A 21,933-nucleotide genomic window follows, 5' to 3' on the forward strand; every position below is an offset into this window, starting at 1 on the left:
GGAAGAGTAAAGCACTCGCTTGGTCTCCTCTGTAGCATTTTGCTATGCGGGGCTTCTTTTTAAATGTCCTGTACGTCTCGAGACTTGGTCGCTTTTCCATGTTTTTTCTCCATTTCTCCAAAGTTGTTTTGTCCACCTCTGTCTTGACTGTTTTTTCCCATTGTTTTACTGTTTTCGAGTGGTGTCGGTCTGTTCCTTTGCTGTATGTTAAGTCTAGGATTGACATCTTTCGGATCCAGCTTGTTTTGAACTTCTTGTATCGGAGGTATCTGTGTAGCCTTCCAGCATAGTTTTGTTGGGGCAAGAATCTGAGTCTCCCCAGATACTGCAACTTGGATCTGGCCTCTCTCTGGGTGAAGGTTGACCAGCCCATTTCTCCAGTTATAGCTGCGTTGGCCGAAATGCCATTGCCTCCTAAACACCACCTCCCCAGTTCGAGTTGGTGCTTTTCCACTGTTTTCCAGAATGTTTGGGTTAGTGCCAGTACATCACTTCCATAAGTGATGACTGGCACAGCCATAGTTTTCCAGAGTAGTCGGCCTATGGTGTATCTATTAAAGCTCTGTCTTGCTGTGTTCCATATTAAGCCTTTTAGTTTACTTGATTTTCGTAGTAGCTGCTCTTCGTGTGAGGTCAGGATGCTTTTTTCTTCCGAGATGTTTATGCCCAAGTATTTATAGTGTCCGGTTCTTGAAATTTCTTTCCCCTGGATGCGGTAAAGGGGATTGTGATTTTTGGCTGCGCCGAACCCCATCCACGCCGATTTGTCAGTCAGTGAGTCTTCTTCGGCTACTTTTGTGCAGATTGTTAGGAGGTCCCGTAGGTCGACTTCAGATTCTGCAAGGAGAACTATATCGTCGGCAAATGCAAGACCGGAGATTTTCGTGTATTCTCTTTCCCCTGTAGCTGTAATGGTGGTGAATCGAAGCCCAGGTCCTTCTTTGTGTAGTCTCTCGAGCAAGTCATTCACATATATGTTGAATAATGTTGGTGACAGCGGACAGCCCTGCTTCAAGCCTGCAGTCATCTTGACTGGTCTCGAAACAAGTTCTCCCAGCTCAAAAACTGCTTGATAGTCTTTGTAGAGGTCCTTTATCAGTGTTGCTGTTTCTTCATTGAAGTAGCATTGCATTTTTCTCCAAAGCCTTTCTTGTGGGATGGAATCATAGGCTTTCTCCAGGTCCAGGAACATGATATATAATTCAGAGTTTTCTAGCTGTTTGTATTCAATAGCCTGTGTCAGAATGAATATGTTATCGCTGGTTCTCCTGTTTGGTCGGAATCCATTCTGTGATTCGTGCAGCAGGTTCTCTTTTTCTATGCATGCTTGTATCCTTCTGTTTATAATTTGGACAAAGAGCTTGTAGGTGTTGCTGAGTAATGCTATTGGCCGATACGAATTCAAGAACTGGGGATCCTTTTCCTTTCCTTTGTATAGTAATTTAACCTTGGCCTTCTTCCAGCTATCCGGGATTGTCTTAGAAAGTAAGATTTTGTTGAAGCAGTCATTAAGAGTTTCCAATGATGTTTCCTTCAGAGATTTCAGAAATTCATTTGGGATTGCATCTGGACCTTGTGATTTCCCGTTCTTGAGGTTCTTGATTGTTCTTCTCATTTCTGTCATTGTAATGGGTTCAGTAATGTCCAGATCTAGGAGTTTGTTGCTTTGTGGTTGAGGTTGTGATAATTCTGGGGTGAGCCGGCTCTGTTGATCTTCGTAGTACTGTGTCATATAATCTTCAATTTCTTGATTTGTCTTGAGGCTCTTGGTGCCATCTTTTAGTGTTGGTTTCCACTGGCTAGGTTCTGTTGTCATATGCTTGCAGTATTGCCAGAGCTTCCTGCTGGCCTGTTTGCCTGCGGATTTTATGTCTTGTTCCATTTGAGCGTGATATCTGTCTATTTTGTTTGCAATTAATTTCTTTACCTTGGTTTTCTGTTCTGCATAGCTTTCCCACAGAGTGGCTGCCAGAGGGGAGTTTAGTTTCACTGCCTTTCTGTGCTCCCTACTAAGTTGTTGTCTTTGCCTAATTTCAAGTTTCACTTCTTTGTCAAACCATGGGGTTCTCTTTTGTTTCTTAGGGCCTTTGGTCAGCTGGATATTTTCTTTGGCTGACGTGAGCATTATATTGGCAAAGTCTTCATATGCTGGAGGTGTCTGTTGGTTCAAGCATTGTTCTTCTATTTTCTCCGCAAACTTCGTCATTTGATCTTCAACATCTGTCCTCCACCTTTGCCGTTGAGCCCTCATTGGTTCTCTTTTTGTTCTCGGGGCTGTGGTTTGTAAGCTTAGCTTTATACGATTGTGATCACTCCCGCAGCTGAATATTTTTGATTCGTCTATGTCTATTGTTTCGATGAATAGGCCCTGATCCTCTATGTTGTGGTCCGCTAGGATGTAGTCCACTGTGGATTCCAAGTTATTTCGGCTCCAGGTTGTTTTTCCATGGCAGCGTGGATCAAAATTTAGTATTTGGAGATTGTGCTGCTCTGTAAGTTGGCGGAGGCTTTCGCAGCGTTCGTCTCGTCCACAGACCTCTGCCATATGGCAGTTAAAGTCCCCCAAGATTATTGTTGCTTCCGCTAAGTTTTGCTTGTTGATGTCGTTCTGTAGGCAGCTATATATGTGCTGGTTCCATGTGGGGTCTTCGTTCCCTGTTGCCATATACACAACACAGAGGTTGATTTTTCTTGACCCTCTGAGGTTCACGGTTACCCACAGGTGTTCGGAGTCGCTGCAGGCTTCATTTTCTACGTGTGATATTTCTTCCGTGTTGATGAGAAATCCAATTCCTCCTCCCTTTTTTTATTTTCCCTGTCTGTTTCTTCCCACCCACGTCCACTTGCTGTCGAGGAAAGGTGTTTCATCATTTCTGAGGTGGGTTTCCGTGAGTGCGTAGATATGTATCTCTTCTTTGGAGGCGTTGTGCTGGATCTCTTGCCATTTCCCTGCATTTGAGCCCTGCATGTTCAGCGTGCCAATCGTTATCTGTTTTGCTGCCCTTCCTTTCTTCCTGCGGTGCTTTCTCTTGTGGTGCGGCCGGTATGACGGTTGTTTGTTGCTATTCACCATGTTTGGTTCTGAGTGTGGCTGGTACTGTACTGTGCTTTCATTGTGGTGTTCAGTAGCTGGTGGACTTACCATGGTTAATGTGTTTGTTGGGTTCCTGGGTATTCTCTGCTTATTAGAGCCCACTAGTAGGCTCTTGTCCAGCCCCTCTGTGGTCTGGGATGAGTCATGTGCCATAGCATTTGGGTGAAAAGCTGTGTAATATCCTGTGTTCTTGCCGGGGGTCTTGACCATGACCTTGCATGGGGAGCTATCAGGCCCCGGTCCTCTTCGCGTGCAATTCCCAAAAAAGGCGCAATTTTTCCAGCCAACCACTCGCCGATGGCCTTGTTTGCTGCTTCTGTGAAGTGGATATCATTAAAGGCTCTTTCCTCCATTCTTCTAGTGGTCCAGAAGCTGTTGAGGAACTTTACTCTTGGGCCAAGACAGTCACACAACTCCTTCAACATCAAGTTGAGATCGCGGATGTTTTTCCTTGTGTCGCTTGCAACAGGTACTACTGGAACTGAACACACACCGAAGTGTACAAGCTCATTCTCCTCTAGGTGTTTCGATATTTCTTGGCGGATGGAGTCCGCAGTTTCTTGAGGGCTGGCTCCATTCAGCAGGTCATTCAGGCCGGCGTGGAGCACAACTAGTGACTCCTCGTCTTGGTTGGTCAGTTGGTTCTGTGGCTAACAGGTGGCGCCACAATACCAACAATACCGCCACCATCGCTTGCTTTCTGCTACTGTGAATTCTGAGATTGTACAGAAGCCACGCGTATATTAGTCTTGTGATCGTAATCTTATTTTCTCAGGCTGCATATATGATTTTTTTTTTTAAGAAAACGTGATATAAATCATATAAAGAATAGAAGTCAACAAGAAACAGCTTGCAATGTTCGTAGCAGACGGTTTTCCTACGAACGAATGAGGGGCTCTCTACCACCAACGTCACAGTAGAGTGGGTGTGGTCTGCAGTTTGAGCACCCCGGCCTGTCACAGCGGCAGCGATTTACCAAATTAATTGCACCGTGGTGAAGCAAGTTTGGACATAAATATTTTGTGGGAATGCTTTTTAGATACTGCTTTACAGGATGACAGCAGTTTTTGGCCATGTTAGATACCACTTTAATGCTCCTTTAAAGTGCGCCGTTGCGGAGGACATACAACACATCCTTATCCATTGTAATAGATAGGCCTCCCATCGTCCATTGTTGAAGGCCGCTCTCGGCCGACCGACTGGACAGTAGACCTCTTGATATTGCAAAGGTGTTAGGTGTCTGGCCCTCCAGCAAGAGGGATACTGCTCTGATTGAGCCTTGCCCCTTTTCTGAAAAGGTGCATTCAGCTGGTCGTTTTCGTGTAGAAGAAGTTGCACTGGCTCGAGCGTGCATCTTCTGCTGGTCGTTTCAGGGCAACACGCAACATGTTCCGCTGGTCGTTCGCGTGCAGCGTGCGCTCGTGAGCACTGAATCCGTGCAGGTTATAGGCCACACCGAGAATATCGGCCGTGTGGACCGGAAGAAGAGATTAGACCCTCAAGTTCCGCTTTCCGCTCTTGCTCAACATGGCCGCCATGGAACCGGGAGACCATACCTACTATAGTAGTATAGACCTACTGCACATGATGGATGCTTTGTTCTTCTCGTTTGGATGAGTGGTTTGTGGTTATGAATGTGGATTGTGAATGTGGATTCTCGTACTGTCATGTATTTGATGTTTAAAGCGGTTGTCCTGCGGCTCCGTCTTGCACATCAGCTGCATGACTCATCCCGTTGCCGTATTGCCAGTGCGGCGCAACGATGGTTGGACGCAGTTTCGCATTTTTGGCTACCACTAGGGCTGTACTTTAGTAACGATGCCGCGGCGGACGGATAGGCCTCAGTTGTCTCGCGACGTAAACACCCAATTATTATTTATTGAATGGATAGGCGTGGAATTAGCGTTTGGCAATTTTAGCACGTTGTCATTATTGCCAAACGATACGAGTGCATACAGGCGAGTGATCGGCGATCGGCTATGTATCGCATAGTCGTCTGCTATCCGATATAGTCGCATGAGACGCGTTTTGGGTATGGAGAGGTTAATAGTCGTCTTCTATTGGATGTAGTACAGGGTGTATTCTATAAAAGGTCAGTCACATTTTCGTGCAAAAAGTGATACCTCCTTGATGCTATACCTCTATCACGAAAAGACTTTCTCTGCCTCAAAGTGAATCATTTATGCTAGAGGAACCTACGAAACGATTGTGGTTACCTAGCATTGTGTAACAAAATAAATATGACCATGCAAAGTTTCACCTCCATCCATCGGTATTGCGCATAGGAAACACATGAAGACGAAAGTTTCCGTGGCCGTGTTTACTTTATTACGCAGTGAATGGTAACCACAATTTTTTCGTAGGTTTCTCTGGCATAAGTGATTCACTGTATGGCAGCACAAGTCCGTCTCTCAAATAGATATAGTGTCACGCGCGAAAATGTCACTGACCTTTTATAGCATACACCCTGTAGTATGAGAAGCGTTTTGGGTATAGGGTTGCGTAAGATGGTTTTGCGTAATGGAACTTTTTATGTTGATAGATGGAAATAATAAAATGCTACAAATTAAAACAAAAAGCAACACCTGGATGTGGAAAGAGTGCATCTTTTCCCAGGTTAGGTATTGCTGTCGAAGAGTGGGTCTGTGTAGAATGCGCATCCGGCGTGACTGAGGTTAGGTTAGGCTAGGTGAATACGTATTGTACATGTCGAAGAGTGGGCCCCATGTACAATGTGCATCCGACGTGACTCGAGGTTAGGTGAATACGTATTCCATGTGTCGAGAGGGCTGACGTAGACTGTGCATCCGACGTGACCGAGGTTAGGTTTGGTCAAGTGAATGCGTATTCCATGTGTCGAGAGGGCTGACCTAGACTGTGCATCCGACGTGACTGAAGTTAGGTTGGGCCAGGTGAATACGTATTCCATGTCTCGAGAGGGCTTATGTAGACTGTGCATCCGACGTGACTGAGGTTAGATTAAGTCCAGGTGAATACGTATTCCATGTGTTGAGAGGGCTGACGTAGACTGTGCATCGACATGACCGAGGTTAGGTTAGGTCAGGTGAATACATATTCCATGTGTTGAGAGAGTCGGTTGTCCTGCAGCTCCATCTTGCACATCAGCTGCATGAGTCATCCCGCTGCCGTATTGCCAGTGAGGCGCAACGATGGTTGAACGCAGTTTCGCATTTTTGGCTGCCACTTGCACCGTCTAGCATGATCGGCTGGGCGGATCGGCGTAAAGTCCTGTTCCGACATTTTTCCTCCTCAAATTGCTACGAACCGCATTTTTCTAGTGCTATGTAGCAAAGCGCTAGAAAATTGCGCTATATTTTCCTCCTCGCAATGCTACGAACCGCTATAAAACCGCTCTTCTCGAAGTAGAGCCCCGGTCAACTTTTCTAGCGCTATATTGAGCGGTGACTCCGCGTAACTCGTTGTCTACTTAGCCGAGGAACTTCTGGTGGCGCACGACGGCGTATTTATGCGCGCGAAAGCTACAAAAAAAAAAAAAAAAAAAATCCCGGAAGCCATACTCAGTGTAAAATGGTTGGCGCACAGCGTGCTATGCGGTGAAGTACTGTTTTTAGAGTGTAATGACGAATGAGGTTCCTGCAACGCTGTTCCACATATGCAATTTCCTCCGAGGCCTCGCGAAACGGATAGAAAGCCGATGCTGGATAGCCGGCGAAGTAGAAATAGAAACTACCACAGTGCTCAGGTCCGAATCCACGTGGAAAGTGCAATACCGTGCACCAAGATATGTAACATACTGAGTACTCGAATACGCCAGGTAAATTACGGCAAATTATGGCAGGTGATTCCAAGCTTTCATTCTTTTCAGGTACTAGGTTGTGCTGTTAATGTTGATGCCTAAGGTAATGTGGCACAGTACATTCAGTCGGCACCATTTCGCAAGAACTGTTGGTAGATCATAGTGCAGAGTGATTAACTTGGAATCAGAATAAAGCAGGGACGTGGCTATGAAATCGACGCAGTATTTAAGAAGCTGAAACATAAAATATCAATCTTGTTTGGTTGGAATAGATCCGCGAGGGACGCGGGTGAAGATCAAGTGAACAATATGATGATGCAGATGAGGCTATTTCTTCCGCACAATATGGTAAATGTTTTATTTTCTTTTGACTTCTTCGTCGTTTTCCACACCAAATCGTCTTTCTTCACGCGCCCAACGGCGCTAATACAAAGCTCCCGTTTCTTTCGGTGATGCTTTTACGGTGGGAAGCGGAAGAGCCATACACTGCCATTTATGACTTTTACGTTTCGGCAGTTCAAACATTACAGACATTTCGAGAAAAAGCTTCGCCAACTCGCATCACAGCCTGCAGCATGTTTTCATGTCAACAAACATGGCGGCCGCCGCCAAAAAGTGGCTGGGCATGCGCATACGCGTACCCAGAAATGGTCCATTCCACCCCGAATCACAAACTGAAAAATAGCCCCCCGATTGTCTCCTGGTCCCATTTTGGCAAAGACGCTAAACTTGAAATCATCATGCCCTAATTTGTTGTGCTCTCGTTGTGTGTGTTGCCCTAATAATGTGGTCGCGAAACACCTGTCTCCAGTGCAAGAACGTCACGTTTCTTTTGTCAGTAGGTACTCGTGCTGTGCAGACGCAGCACTTACGCTGACTTACCCGAGGGATGTATTACGAGGTAACTATATTTTCTTCTAGATCTTAGCACTTGGAGTGGCAGAAGTGTACAAACCAGGCCCCAGCGGGCACGATACATGGAGAAAAGAGCACTGTGGTGTTATATATTTTATCAAAGATTTTGCTGAGAAAGCGTACTTCATCAGGGTGTTCGATTTTGGCGTGAGTATAGCATTGGTCGCAGGATATGTCTGCTTTGGTATTTACCAGCACTTTACTCACAGTGCGTTTATGTTCTTTTTCAGAAAAATGATTTTGTTTTGGAGCAGAAGCTTTCTCGCAGGATCTGCTACAAAGCGCCGCTAAGTTATTTTCACATGTTTGAAGCTGACGTAAGTTGATCGTGCCCTTCATTTCCATTCTAATGAAAGGTGTACTTTTATAGTTCAGTTAATTAAGTTAATGAATTGTAATTCAGTTAAGTTTATTAATTATATTTTGTTTTTCACGTATATGAATATATCTAAAAACCAACGCATGCAATTCAGGAGGACAGTGGAAGTTTAGCAGGACCGTCGAAAAAGTCTCGAACTATTGAAAATATTACTTTGTAAAACTACTCGAGAGTAAACGTACGATATACTTACGGTTCGGACTTTTCGCTGTTTTTATTTGGCAAAAATTGTGAGGTGCCCCCAGAGCCCTCAATTTCTGGAAAATTTTGAGTTTTACAGATGTTGTCCGAAATGTATCTCCGAAAAGGTCAAAATTTTCGGGAAACTGAAACGGCAAGCACCCCTCCTGACCATTGCAAAATGAAAACACTGGAAAGTCGGAACCCTATAGATATACTGTAAAACTGCAGCTCGCGACTTCTGGAGTTTTCGATTAGGAAAAAAGAAGAAGAAGAAGAATTCAAGACTGCTCGTCTGCGTGTTCATTTTCTGAGGCGTTGCAGTCTTTCATGTAACTCAAGTGGTGTTCGTACCAGAGTTTACTTGACAGAAGTGGATTGTCCTTGCATGGTTCCACTAGATAGGTTGTGGTCAAAAGGTTTGATTGGTTCCGTAGAAATGCTTCCCCACATGCACAAATGCTGAACACTTGGGGCTAAAATAACGAAATAGCTCTTTTTGTATATATCGCTACCCTTATTTCCAACAATGTTTTTGTTGAGTCATCCCATTTTAATGCTAAACAGAGCTTAAAATGCTCAAGTTAATTCAAAATTCCCGTACAATTAGATAGCCGGCATTTTGTAAGATAGGTAATATATCAGTACAGCCTCGTTTCTTCACTGAACAGTGCCAAAACAGGGCTGGCTTTCTGTTTTCTATCAAATTAGTGTTGAAACATGTATTGTGTTGCAAGACGGCCCTGTCTCATTTTCAGAATTGCGAAGTAGGCCTTAAATTTGCATATGAAGAGGAAGCTCAAAGCTTTCATGCTTCTGTTAAGGAAAAACTGGAGTCCGGAGAGACCGGAAGAGACCGGAAACAAGAAGGTAATCGATCCTTGACGTACGCTATCGCCTCTGCGTACGTAAGGGATAGCGTTGGTGGTTCTGCGCAGTGCGTGAAGCTCTCTATCTGTCATGGGCGTGCGCGGAACTACCAACGCTATCCTTTACGTACGCAAATGCGATAGCGTACGGTGTACTAACACTCTCTGACTGTTTTCTAGTTGTTGCGCTACTCAGTGAAATGCCAACAGAGATTTATGGTATCATTGCACGCTTATCAATTTCAGAAAGGAAACCAAATCAGAGTACTGTGCCATCTTTAGTGCCTCAGCATGACCCTCAGATTAGGGATGGAATGATATCGATATTAGAGAGTAGAGAGTTTTAGTGTATCGTACGCTATCGCCTTTGCGTACGTAGGGGATAGCGTAGTGGTTCTGCGCAGTGCGCGAAGCTCTCTTAATGTTTTGCGCGTGCGCATAACCACCAACGCTATTCCTTACGTACGCAAAGGCGATAGCGTACGATCCACTAAAACTCACTAGTTTTAGCAGACCGTTGATAACGTGGCTAGCGTCGAACCGTATCAACCGGAACCAATCAGTGGACAAGATTCCGAGTCACGCACCACTGCGATTGGTTCCGATAGGCACAATAACTTTATCAACGGTATACTCACTATTCTTATCGATATTTTATGCCTACGGTGTTATCGATACTTTTAAAATATCGATATTCACATCGATATGAATATCGATATTACATCTATATAGATATCGATATGCATGCTGATAGAAATATCAGTAATTCGGCGGCTTCTGTGCGCGGACAAGGATATGAAAAAAGGGGCGGGTCAACGAGTTTATTAGCCAACCTTGACGGGTTGTTCCCTCTTGATTTGGTGTTGCAACACGATGCCAATATTTCCTGTAAAGATGTGATGCACGTTAGGGGAAGACTTTGTTAGCTTCTAAAAGTTCGCGGATCGTCCGGGGCTGCATTGGAATGTGCTGAACGAGTTCACCAAGCACGCAACATATATACATGGCAGTCGAAACCGAGGATTTTCCGTTGCTAGCGAGGCTCCGTGTCCGTAAACATCGACTCCTCGAGGAACAAAGAAGGAAGCAGGCAAGCCGGTGCGGATCCGAAGAGGACAACATCACCTGTACTCACCTAAATGCTTGCACTAATTATTACCTCACCTTTCTGACGCGGTAATTGAGGACGTATCCTCATTGCTCCTCGTAATGCACGTTTCGTCAGCGTCTCAGCGATGATACGCATGGCAGATAATAAAACAAGGACGACTTTTGGAGTTGTTCAAGTCATGGCGTGACAGCTTTCCGAACATCGATACATGGATAAAATATCGATATATAATTTATCGATATCAATATCGATATTTGAATCGATTTTATCGATAATTTTTTACGATGTTGATATTAATCGATATCGAAAATTTCGATATTTTTGCATCACTATACCTCAGATCCCTTGCATGCAGTAAGCACATAATTGTACAATGATATCTGTTTGCTTTCAGCATTTTGTGGTGCGATCCAGATAGCTTTTCTGGTTTTCACCTCAGGTGCAAATGGCATTTCCAGCCAGTACCTTTCTAGAAAACAAAACCGCAGAATAGGTGGTGTCGGTTTCGCGGATTAGTGACGTCAGCGCTCCGTCGTCTGCTACTTCCGGGTCAAACTGCTGCTGTCACTCGTAGCACCACGTTGTATTTGGCAGCTGTTATTCATCGTTTGCGGACGCAAAAAGACGCTTCCAAATGGGTGGATGCTGTGCTTTAAGTGTACAAATAGCGCTACAAAAGGCCATCGCATGTTCCGCGTTCCCTGGAACGCAGAAAGACAGAAGCAATGGGCGGTTGCAATCAACCGACTGGGCAAGGACGGCAAGCTTTGGATGCCATCGCTCAACAGCCGGCTCTGTAGCGAGCACTTCATCAGCGGTAATTGGCATGCTTCAAGATCTGCCTGTGCATGACTAGGCATTGTGGACAGCATATACGTTGTACATGATACGACTTACACATTAGTATCTAGCAGCGACGACCCAGCAAACGTGGACTACGTACCGAGCATTTTCCGCCACAGCCAGAAAGCTGAGCTAGAAATGCGAAAAGGCGATTGAGGGATAAGTTTGCCTTGTTGCCGTGGTGTGCAAGATGGTGTCTTACTGGTAGGAATATGACAGCCACAAACGCCGATGCCGCGTCGCCGAAAAACGGAGCACCGCTGCGGCGGCCGCCCCCGAACCGACCCCTTTGGAACAACAACATCCTGCAGAGGATGGAACAGAAATGGACATGGACGTTGGTTAGTTTTCTTCAGTAACTAGTCAAGTGCATTCACTGTATGGTATGGTGTGCGCTATTCCATCACGCTTTTGACACACTACAGATACGACGCTGTCAGATCTGACGACAAACCACGTTGTGGACGCAGAAGTGCAAACTGCTCCGTGTGGAGTGCTATGGACCTCCTGCAACATTCTGCAAAAGAGTATAAAGGGAACCGTGTGCCCTTGATCAGCTGTCAGGGCAGTAAATACAAAGAGTATGTGTTTCGATAACGCCTTCCAGATGTTAAAATATTGTTCCAACATCGAACAGACGCGTTGTACTTGCTACAAACTTGCTGGGGAAATAAAATGTAAGCTGCTCTTTGCAGACCTTGTTTAACGTTCATTTCCTGTGCCGTTCCGGCCCTGTACTTCAACATTTCGCTGCATGCTAGCGAAACATACTGCAGTGTCTGACCATCACTCTAAACTGAGCAATCGCCTCAACTGGTTTCATATTTCACGTCCGGTAACATGCATGCAGAGCGAACGAGATACACGCATGCGATTTAAACTTCGCCGCTGCACATCGTTTAAAGTTTATTTCCTTCAAAATGTGTCGCTACATGTGCCCATGCTCACAAAATCGGACTAATTTTGCCACATTCTAACGAAATGCCTCGTAACTGATTATCGTTGGCCAGGGATTTCACGTATACAAAACGGAGAGCCGCTGAAACTTCGACCCGGAAGTGCTTCCTCCTCTCACCTTTCCTCCTCGTCTGTCAAACCGACACAACCTATAGAGCGAAGGGCTACCAAGGAAGACATTGGTTTACCCATGGACTTCAAGTGAGTAACATACCACTTTTTTCTGCTTGCAAACCACATGCACATGTGCAAGACCTTACTCTGTTTACAGGCACGTTCAACACGTGGGATGGGATCCTACCAAAGGATTTGATGTGAGCACATCTAAAAATTTCACTTTTTATTTTATTACAATGTGCTATTCATTTCTCTAATGTAGCTCCACAATGTGGTGGACATAGACCTGAAAAATTTCTTAAAACTAGCCGAGGCCTCTGCGAAAGACCTTGAAGATGCCTCAATACGAGACTTTAATGGTTTCATAGAAAAGAACGGAGGCATCAGTGTCCTCGAGGACGCCTCCAATCCACGTGAGTAGAGAGTGTATGTTTAGTGAATGTCATTGCTTGTGTGCCACCCCATGCATCCAGCCCTGTGTAGGAACTTTGTTGCTACACTTGTATTCACCTAGACCACGGAAGCGCTTGGGAGAAGCAAAAAGTTTCTCGTTGGTTGCTTGATCAGGAGGCAAGGGAGCCGATGATGAAAGAAAAGGAGAGGAAAGGACCACGTAAGGCTCAGCTTTTAACACAGTGTGGGACAGGCATGCTCCAATTAGAACACCAGACATTCCTTTCTCTGGCTTCCTGCATTTCTCTGGGTCCGTCGGGTTTGCCCCCTTTCAGGGTGCCAGTCAAAGATAGTGCTATTATGTTGTTCTTATTTGAAAGTGGCTTCTTGTTGGGTGGACATCGTTAGTTATGTCTTGACAATAATTTAATTGTGCCAGCATCGGCATCCAGAAGTCAAGATTAGTATGGTGACGGAGGACAAAATTCCTCTGCAATTCATCCTGTGTGGTGCTCCTTTGTTGTTTCTTCGATATTCAGATTGAAGATGGTTATGCACGCTCCATATTTGCTTATATCCACAATCAATTAACACAAATTTTTACAGGGATCTATACAAGACAAAGCATTCCTTTTGTATCGTCCATGATGTTTCGATTTGGCACCACCAATTGTCTGTCACGTGTCAAATCTACTGGATCCTTGGCCAGTAGTCTATGCACGATGAAACAAGACATTAACTACAGTACAAACTATACTGTGCAAATAGATACATACATTTATCATTTCCTGTAGTTCTCTTTTTGAGGCACACTTTCTTTTCAAGCGACATGTTATCTAGCTTGTGTCATATGCATGTCCCCTCTGTTACTTCAAAGGCTTCCTCAGTTATTGATGCGAATAACGAACGCTATTGGACATTGTCTATCAGTGTGGGGTTTGTTGCAAGGCAGCATACAGTACGTGTTACGAATGTCTCAGATACAGGAAATACCTGTGTTGCCATCACACCCTGTTCCATCGAGCTGTTTTGCACCTAGCTGTGTTGCCGTAAGCACAGTCTCTAGACAGACATCAGCAGTGTCCTCCAAGAAGTCAACAAGATGCATACACTAGTAGTATACGACTTGTCAGAAACTACGGCATACCTAAACTACGGCACCCCCTGCCCTGAGCCCTGCGCCCTGCGCGTATTTTTCCCTGCGCGGCGCGTCCCTGCGCGTTTTTTTCACCGCGCGGCGCGTGTGCGGAGGCTTGTCCGCGCGATTATAACATGCAGAGACATGCAAAGAAGGGTCATACACAAAAAAGTACAAGTCAAAATATATTTATTAATGCCAATCAAGTTGAGATATATTTATTAAAGCCAATAGTGCTGGGAATTGTGATGCCAATCAGGTGAAGGAGAAAACCTTCACCACCTGTAACAGGGCGGTGCTCGGGTGGAGGGTTGCTGTGGTGGGCGGAGTGTGACCGGAGGGCTGCGTGCGCGCTTACCATTCACCCTCGGCTGACTTCTTTCACCATTTTCCTACTTGGGCCGACTTCCTTCCCGTGACAGGTGGGCGGTGCTCGGGTGGAGGGCTGCTGTGGTGCGCGGAGCGTGACCGGAGGGCTGCGTGCGTGCTTACCCTTCACCCTGGGCTGACTTCTTTCACAATTTTCCTACTTGGGCGTCGCGTGGCCGGAGGGCACGCGTTTACCATTCAGCCTGGGCCGCCCACTTTCGTCATTTTTCAGCCTGAGTCGACTTGAATCGTAATTTTTCCAGCTACAACAGGTGTGCAGTTTACATGCAAAGGATAGCCATACGCAAAAGTACAAGTGAAAATATATTTATTAAAGTCATTAGGAATTATGTTATGACTCTGCGTGAATGAGAAAAACTTAGCCAAAAATCTGAAATAGAAGGAACACAATACACGTAACAAAGAATATTACAGGTACGATACATTAGCATTGAATAGGTATCACAAATCAAACACAATATTTTTATTAACAGTAATCACAAGTTTTCAATGAATCAGAATTGATAGCACATTTAATCAAAGAAGATATTCTTAATCAATACGATTACAATCAAAATTACAAATTGTATTATAAAACGTCTAATATTCCTATACGTGAGAACCATCAGTGCAATAACGGGAAGTTCCGATAGTTGTATGCAGTTAAATGTGAACAGCACAGACCCTGGAAGACTATGGGACACGAACACAAGAGGAAATAAAATCTATACCAATACAGTGGTTAATCAAAACAACATAGTAATCTATCATTCAGAAAATGAAAAAATCAAACTCATCAGGAAATAGACATGTTAAAAATGAACTTCACTACATAGCAGGCTCCTAGCCAACAAACAGAACAAAGAACGGCACGAACACAAGAGGAAATAAAATCTATACCAATACAAAGAAGATATTCCACTTCACCACATAGCACACTCCTAGCCAACAAACAGAACAAAGAACGACACGAACACAAGAGGAAATAAAATCTATACCAATACAAAGAAGATATTTCACTTCACCACATAGCACGCTCCTAGCCAACAAACAGAACAAAGAACGACACGAACACAAGAGGAAATAAAATCTATACCAATACAAAGAAGATATTCCACTTCACCACATAGCACGCTCCTAGCCAACAAACAGAACAAAGAACGACACGAACACAAGAGGAAATAAAATCTATACCAATACAAAGAAGATATTCCACTTCACCGCATAGCACACTCCTAGCCAACAAACAGAACAAAGAACGACACGAACACAAGAGGAAATAAAATCTATACCAATACAAAGACGATATTCCACTTCACCACATAGCACGCTCCTAGCCAACAAACAGAACAAAGAACGACACGAACACAAGAGGAAATAAAATCTATACCAATACAAAGAAGATATTCCACTTCACCGCATAGCACACTCCTAGCCAACAAACAGAACAAAGAACGGCACGAACACAAGAGGAAATAAAATCTATGCCAATACAAAGAAGATATTCCACTTCACCACATAGCACACTCCTAGCCAACAAACAGAACAAAGAACGACACGAACACAAGAGGAAATAAAATCTATACCAATACAAAGAAGATATTTCACTTCACCACATAGCACGCTCCTAGCCAACAAACAGAACAAAGAACGACACGAACACAAGAGGAAATAAAATCTATACCAATACAAAGAAGATATTCCACTTCACCGCATAGCACACTCCTAGCCAACAAACAGAACAAAGAACGACACGAACACAAGTGGAAATAAAATCTATTCCAATACAAAGACGATATTCCACTTCACCGCATAGCACGCTCCTAGCCAACAAACAGAACAAAGAACGACATGAACACAAGAGTGAATATTTTATTGTGCAGCGCAAATAGATGTCGATATCACTCGCGGGTGTCACTATCTTTTCGCATCCTTTCCCTGAAACGGAAATCTTTCGTCAAAGTGGTTGACAAGTCGGCTAAGTTTGTAGAGATGCGATATTGTTATTGAAGATGTAGAGAAAGTCCAAATTATTAATTGGTAGCAATGATACTCAATCAAAAAGAGAAACAAATCTAATTACATCAATTTTTGTAATATCTTGCAACAGAAATTTCTAATGAACCACACAGAAATATCAAATGTGAAATGCAACTCAGAGTTATGAGGCGTTCCCATCTTAGAGGTACTTACTTATGTCATGCGAGTGAACAATTGGAACAAATACAAGACAATAATTATCTCGAGCGGTAAGTTCACAACTCATAGAATATCAGCCGAGTGAATACTTGAAACAAAATCAAAACAATAATTCTCACGACAGGTGGAGATTATAGCATTCTAAACCAGATAATAAAATTTTAATCAATAAAATAAACATAGCTATGCTTTTAATTAAGTGTAGATGTGCACTTGAAAACAGAAGAGACAATTGGCTCTACATTGAAAAGATGGACAGATTTTGTATAGGATTTTGTACAGATTTTAGATATCATAAGTCATGGGAAGATGTGATAAAAAACTGCTTTGAAAAGGAGGAGCCGCGAAACGATTTCATTATCGCTGCATTTCAATACGTCCTAGACATGGTCGTATTCGGAGATATGGTACAAACTACAGAACTGAAGGTGCAAGAATTTATATGCCGAATCTACAATACTCATAAAAATATCTGCACATCAACGTCGGAAGGGCCATTGGGATTGATGGCGGAGTTTTTGAAGTTTGCCAACGAAGAATTGAAATACACTAGACCAGATGTAATTGTAATCATTGCAATGGGCATTGCGTACATCAAGAAAGCAGTGGGATCAAATTATCATATACAAGCGGTCTATATCGCACGATTCATTACGGATTTGTTGAAATTACACATATCTGAGATGGAAAGTACATAAAATCTTATCACGTGATATATTCCACTACCACGGCAACGCAATTATTTTCTTCTACCAGTCTCTGCAACGATGTCGAATCAACAGAAGTTCAATATTGTCGTGCAAGGTCTGATGTATTATCACCTGTTGAAACTCAACAAACATATCAATTGCGGTGGACCACCGGACGATTTTCATCTAATACTCTCTTGTACGCCATTCAAGAATCTTCATACAAAGAAAGGAATCATCAATAAGAGACTGTGCAAGTTCATCGCGACAAAGTGCAAGATGTTGAAGCAATACAAACACGGCGACAACATAGCGCCTGCGTTAATCAACGCTGGATTCAAGCGCCCAATAATCAGAATAAACTATTTAATGTCTTCGGAACTCATCAATGAAGACAACAAACGAAAACTTCAGGGTTTGAAATAGAACTGTAATTTATCGAAATAAACAAGTGTATAAGTGAAACAATAATTGTAATCTTTGTCATCATTATAATGAATTCTTCGCATCACAATGAAAAACACTTTACATTTAGCATGGCTAGACTGAGAACAATGATCGCTAAGGAAACGAATATTCCACAACTTGTGTAAGAATTCTCATATGGAATGAGACCTGACCACCAAATAGGTTTTACTCGACTACACTCTGTACAAATTCAACACCCGATGGATAGAATTGCCGGAGAAGGATCGGTCATTGAAATTTAGAGACATGATACATCGGTCTATGATTACAAAAAAGGATCACTAATCTCATGTGAAAACTTATCATATTTCATGAATTAAATTCCACAGTGAATGTGTATTTCTCAATCAGTTGCACTATCCCAGACTTAGTAAAAGAAGAAAAGGCCTCTTTGACAAGCAACCCGATTGGAGTGCGGAACAAATAAATAAATATTTTTGTCGACACAGTTGTCCATTGTTTGAGTAGGAAAAAGGAGCCGTCCAAGGCTTGCAGTGGGGGCCAAGATAGGGCAAAACGGGAAATAAGGCAAGATGACTGATTGCGGCGGGTCGTTCGCGACAACTTTTACAATCGCATTGGGGTTCATTGCCTGGGAGATAATACGAAGCCTTCGCGAAAAGCGAATCTATTATCAGATGCCACAATGCAAACGAAAGATTTTACGAGCACGACGTACAGGCCAAGTCTACGTTTCTAATCACGTAGTCTTCGTAACACACGGCACATAAACGTATATGAAATAATTTCCAAGTGGCAGTCAGATTTTGGGAGAAGCGGATCACACAACCACCATCAGAAATGCTTAACCAATATACAATGAAGATGAGCGTTATGCATAAACACAATGGAAGATATGTTATATTAATTATAATAACCAGATCAGCGCAGGTCACACATAAACGTAGATCCAATTCACAAAATATACCCGAGATTTCCCGTAACCATACAGAAAACCTATCACATTATTTTGGTGTCATGGCATCTGGGCGCTACAAATGGAAAGGCCATACTTTAATTTTATAAGTCTTTAGCTCATAACGTTGTAACACGAAAATTCCACACTAAAGATAATTTTCTTCTTTAAATTTTCAAAATCAAAACTGCACGCTATTTCTTGCATTTTTCTAAAGATATAGATTAAAAAGTTGTGCATATACTCACACATACTATACAAGATATTTGATTGTGGATTAATTGCTAAAATTTATCGATCCACATTAAGGAGAAGTGTTGACTACCACACAGCGGTAAGAGTTTAATCACAATTTGAACAAGTGTTGCGATTTATGATCAGTGTTGTAGAATGTGTAATTTCACAATACGCAAGCTTTAGGTCGCTCACTTTGACGAGCACTCTTTCAGGATGTCAGGGAATTTAATCGAATGGATTGATATTTTCTGTATACACTATAACATAATGCGAATTCTTTATGTCGCGGATATTAAAAGTTACGAATATTTTTCGAACGAAAATTTACTTAAAACTCGAAGAAAGGGTCACCCGCGTCGACGAACCCGTTTCCGGAAAAAGCAACACGCTCGCGTGCGGTACCGCGTTAAGGCGTCGGGCGCAGAATCGCGTTCGGTTTTGGGTACGGCATTGGGGGAAACGCGGCCTGGCGTGTTGCCGAAACGTCTTCGAGGACGCGGGTGACCCTTTCTTCGAGTTTTAAGTAAATTTTCGTTCGAAAAATATTCTAACTTTTAATATCCGCGACATAAAGAATTCGCATTATGTTATAGTGTATACAGAAAATATCTATCCATTCGATTAAATTCCCTGACATCATGAAAGAGTGCTCGTCAAAGTGAGCGACCTAAAGCTTGCGTATTGTGAAATTACACATTCTACAACACTGATCATAAATCGCAACACTTGTTCAAATTGTGATTAAACTCTTACCGCTGTGTGGTAGTCAACACTTCTCCTTAATGTGGATCGATAAATTTTAGCAATTAATCCACAATCAAATATCTTGTATAGTATGTGTGAGTATATGCACAACTTTTTAATCTATATCTTTAGAAAAATGCAAGAAATAGCGTGCAGTTTTGATTTTGAAAATTTAAAGAAGAAAATTATCTTTAGTGTGGAATTTTCGTGTTACAACGTTATGAGCTAAAGACTTATGAAATTAAAGTATGGCCTTTCCATTTGTAGCGCCCAGATGCCATGACACTAAAATAATGTGATAGGTTTTCTGTATGGTTACGGGAAATCTCGGGTATATTTTGTGAATTGGATCTACGTTTATGTGTGACCTGCGCTGATCTGGTTATTATAATTAATATAACATATCTTCCATTGTGTTTATGCATAACGCTCATCTTCATTGTATATTGGTTAAGCATTTCTGATGGTGGTTGTGTGATCCGCTTCTCCCAAAATCTGATTGCCACTTGGAAATTATTTCATATACGTTTGTGTGCCGTGTGTTACGAAGACTACGTGATTAGAAACGTAGACTTGGCCTGTACGTCGTGCTCGTAAAATCTTTCGTTTGCATTGTGGCATCTGATAATAGATTCGCTTTTCGCGAAGGCTTCGTATTATCTCCCAAGCAGTGAACCCCAATGCGATTGTAAAAGTTGTCGCGAACGACCCGCCGCAATCAGTTATCTTGCCTTATTTCCCGTTTTGCCCTATCTTGGCCCCCACTGCAAGCCTTGGACGGCTCCTTTTTCCTGCTCAAACAATGGACAACTGTGTTGACAAAAATATCCACAAATCAACGCCAACTGCCCCTGTCATGGCTGAAGCCAAGGAGCCTTCGCTGGTCTTTATGCGGACGGCACAATCTCTTGGGCACTACATGAGGCTCTCCACTCGCCACTACCGTCGCACATTAGTGCGCGACATTCTTCGGCGACCAGCATCCGGGTACTGCCAAGCCGTTTTAGCTCACCGCAGCCTCATTCCAAAGCATAAAAAACTGGTTCTACCCGCAGTCCCTCCATGGGCCCTTCAGGCACCATCTGTGCATGTCAATGTCCCTGGCTTGACTTCCAGAAAATCGGCTACAACAATTGTTCTTCGCCAACTCACCCTGAGACTGCTTCATCGCGATGAAGGCAGAATTAAAATCTTTACTGATGGCTCATCGACACAGACCGGCTCTACATGTGCATTCGTAATCCCTGAGCTGTCGATTGAACGAAGCGCTAAGCTGTCGCACCCGACGTCGGCTGCTGTGGCCGAGCTGCATTCCATTCTTACGGCGCTTTCCTTCATTGTGTCCCGTCAACCACCGATGCACTGGACCATATACAGTGACTCCAAAACCGCCCTCCAAGCTCTGCAGTGCACCCTGGGCTCGAGCTCCCTCGCTCCACTGGTGTGTGACGTCCTCAGGGAGTATTCATGTGCTGTCACACAGACACATAACATCACCTTGCAGTGGATCCCAGGTCATTGTGGCGTCCCTGGGAATGAGGCTGCCGACCTACTTGCGAGACGGGCTCATATGGCACGAGGCGTACCGACGCACCGTACGTATTTCACCCAAGCGGACGCAAAGCAAGCAATTGGTACTCTCATGGGACGTCTGTGCAGTGAACACTGGCGCAGAAGTGTCCCTTCTACGTCGTTCCTGCGCAGGGTGGACCCAGATCTCCGTTTTTATATGCCGTCAGCGCTTCCTCGACCCATCACGTCGCTCATCTACAGGCTTCGCCTCAACGTGCCATACAGTGGACGACTTTTGTTTAAGCTCGGCATGGTCCCGTCCCCCAACTGCAGTCTGTGTGATGTAGTTGAGGACGTGGATCATATACTCCAAGACTGCCCGAGGTACAGTGCACACCGATGTACCCTTGTGTCGTCCCTGTCTCGCCTGGGTAATCGGCCATACTCCACCGAAAAGGTTCTTGGGTGCTGGCCAGCAAATCAGCTCATACCTGCCATGCGCGCCCTTGTGCAATTTCTCGTCTCGACGGACCTGTTTGACACATTGTGACACTCTTTGGTTTTAGTGCCTTGAGACTTCGCTTTTGGTGACAAGCTCGGTGATGATGTTCTCATTTATTCTTTCAAAGCGTTTCAAAGCGTCGAGGTTAGTGTAGTTTCCCTTTCTTTTATTAATAACGCGTCCTGGAGTAGCCAGTCCCGAGTGGCTCGAGACTACCACCTCCATTTTTTCTTTTAAAATCAATCAATCAATCAAAAATATTTATTTATTTGTTCCGCACTCCAATCGGGTTGCTTGTCAAAGAGGCCTTTTCTTCTTTTACTAGGTCTGGGATAGTGCAACTGATTGAGAAATATACATGCACTGTGGAATTTAATTCATGAAATATGATAAGTTTTCACATGAGATTAGTGATCCTTTTTTTTGTAATCATAGACCGATGTATCATGTCTCTAAATTTCAATGACCGATCCTTCTCCGGCAATTCTATCCATCGGGTGTTGAATTTGTACAGAGTGTAGTC

At 43.6% G+C, this 21,933-nt stretch overlaps 1 protein-coding gene across 1 annotated transcript in view; it reads left to right on the forward strand.

The window, feature by feature from the left end:
- LOC135397494 (actin nucleation-promoting factor WASL-like) overlaps window positions 1-21,933 on the forward strand; it is a 36,174-nt gene that overhangs the window by 7,208 nt on the left and 7,033 nt on the right. Inside the window, exons 2-7 of the mRNA XM_064629098.1 lie at window positions 7,794-7,934; window positions 8,018-8,104; window positions 9,105-9,216; window positions 12,180-12,327; window positions 12,398-12,440; window positions 12,506-12,656. Coding sequence (XP_064485168.1) covers window positions 7,794-7,934; window positions 8,018-8,104; window positions 9,105-9,216; window positions 12,180-12,327; window positions 12,398-12,440; window positions 12,506-12,656 — 682 coding nt within the window. The remainder of the gene's footprint in view (window positions 1-7,793; window positions 7,935-8,017; window positions 8,105-9,104; window positions 9,217-12,179; window positions 12,328-12,397; window positions 12,441-12,505; window positions 12,657-21,933) is intronic.

The sequence above is a fragment of the Ornithodoros turicata genome, chromosome 6 (genome assembly GCF_037126465.1).
Source record: "Ornithodoros turicata isolate Travis chromosome 6, ASM3712646v1, whole genome shotgun sequence".
NCBI classification, from domain to species: domain Eukaryota; kingdom Metazoa; phylum Arthropoda; class Arachnida; order Ixodida; family Argasidae; genus Ornithodoros; species Ornithodoros turicata.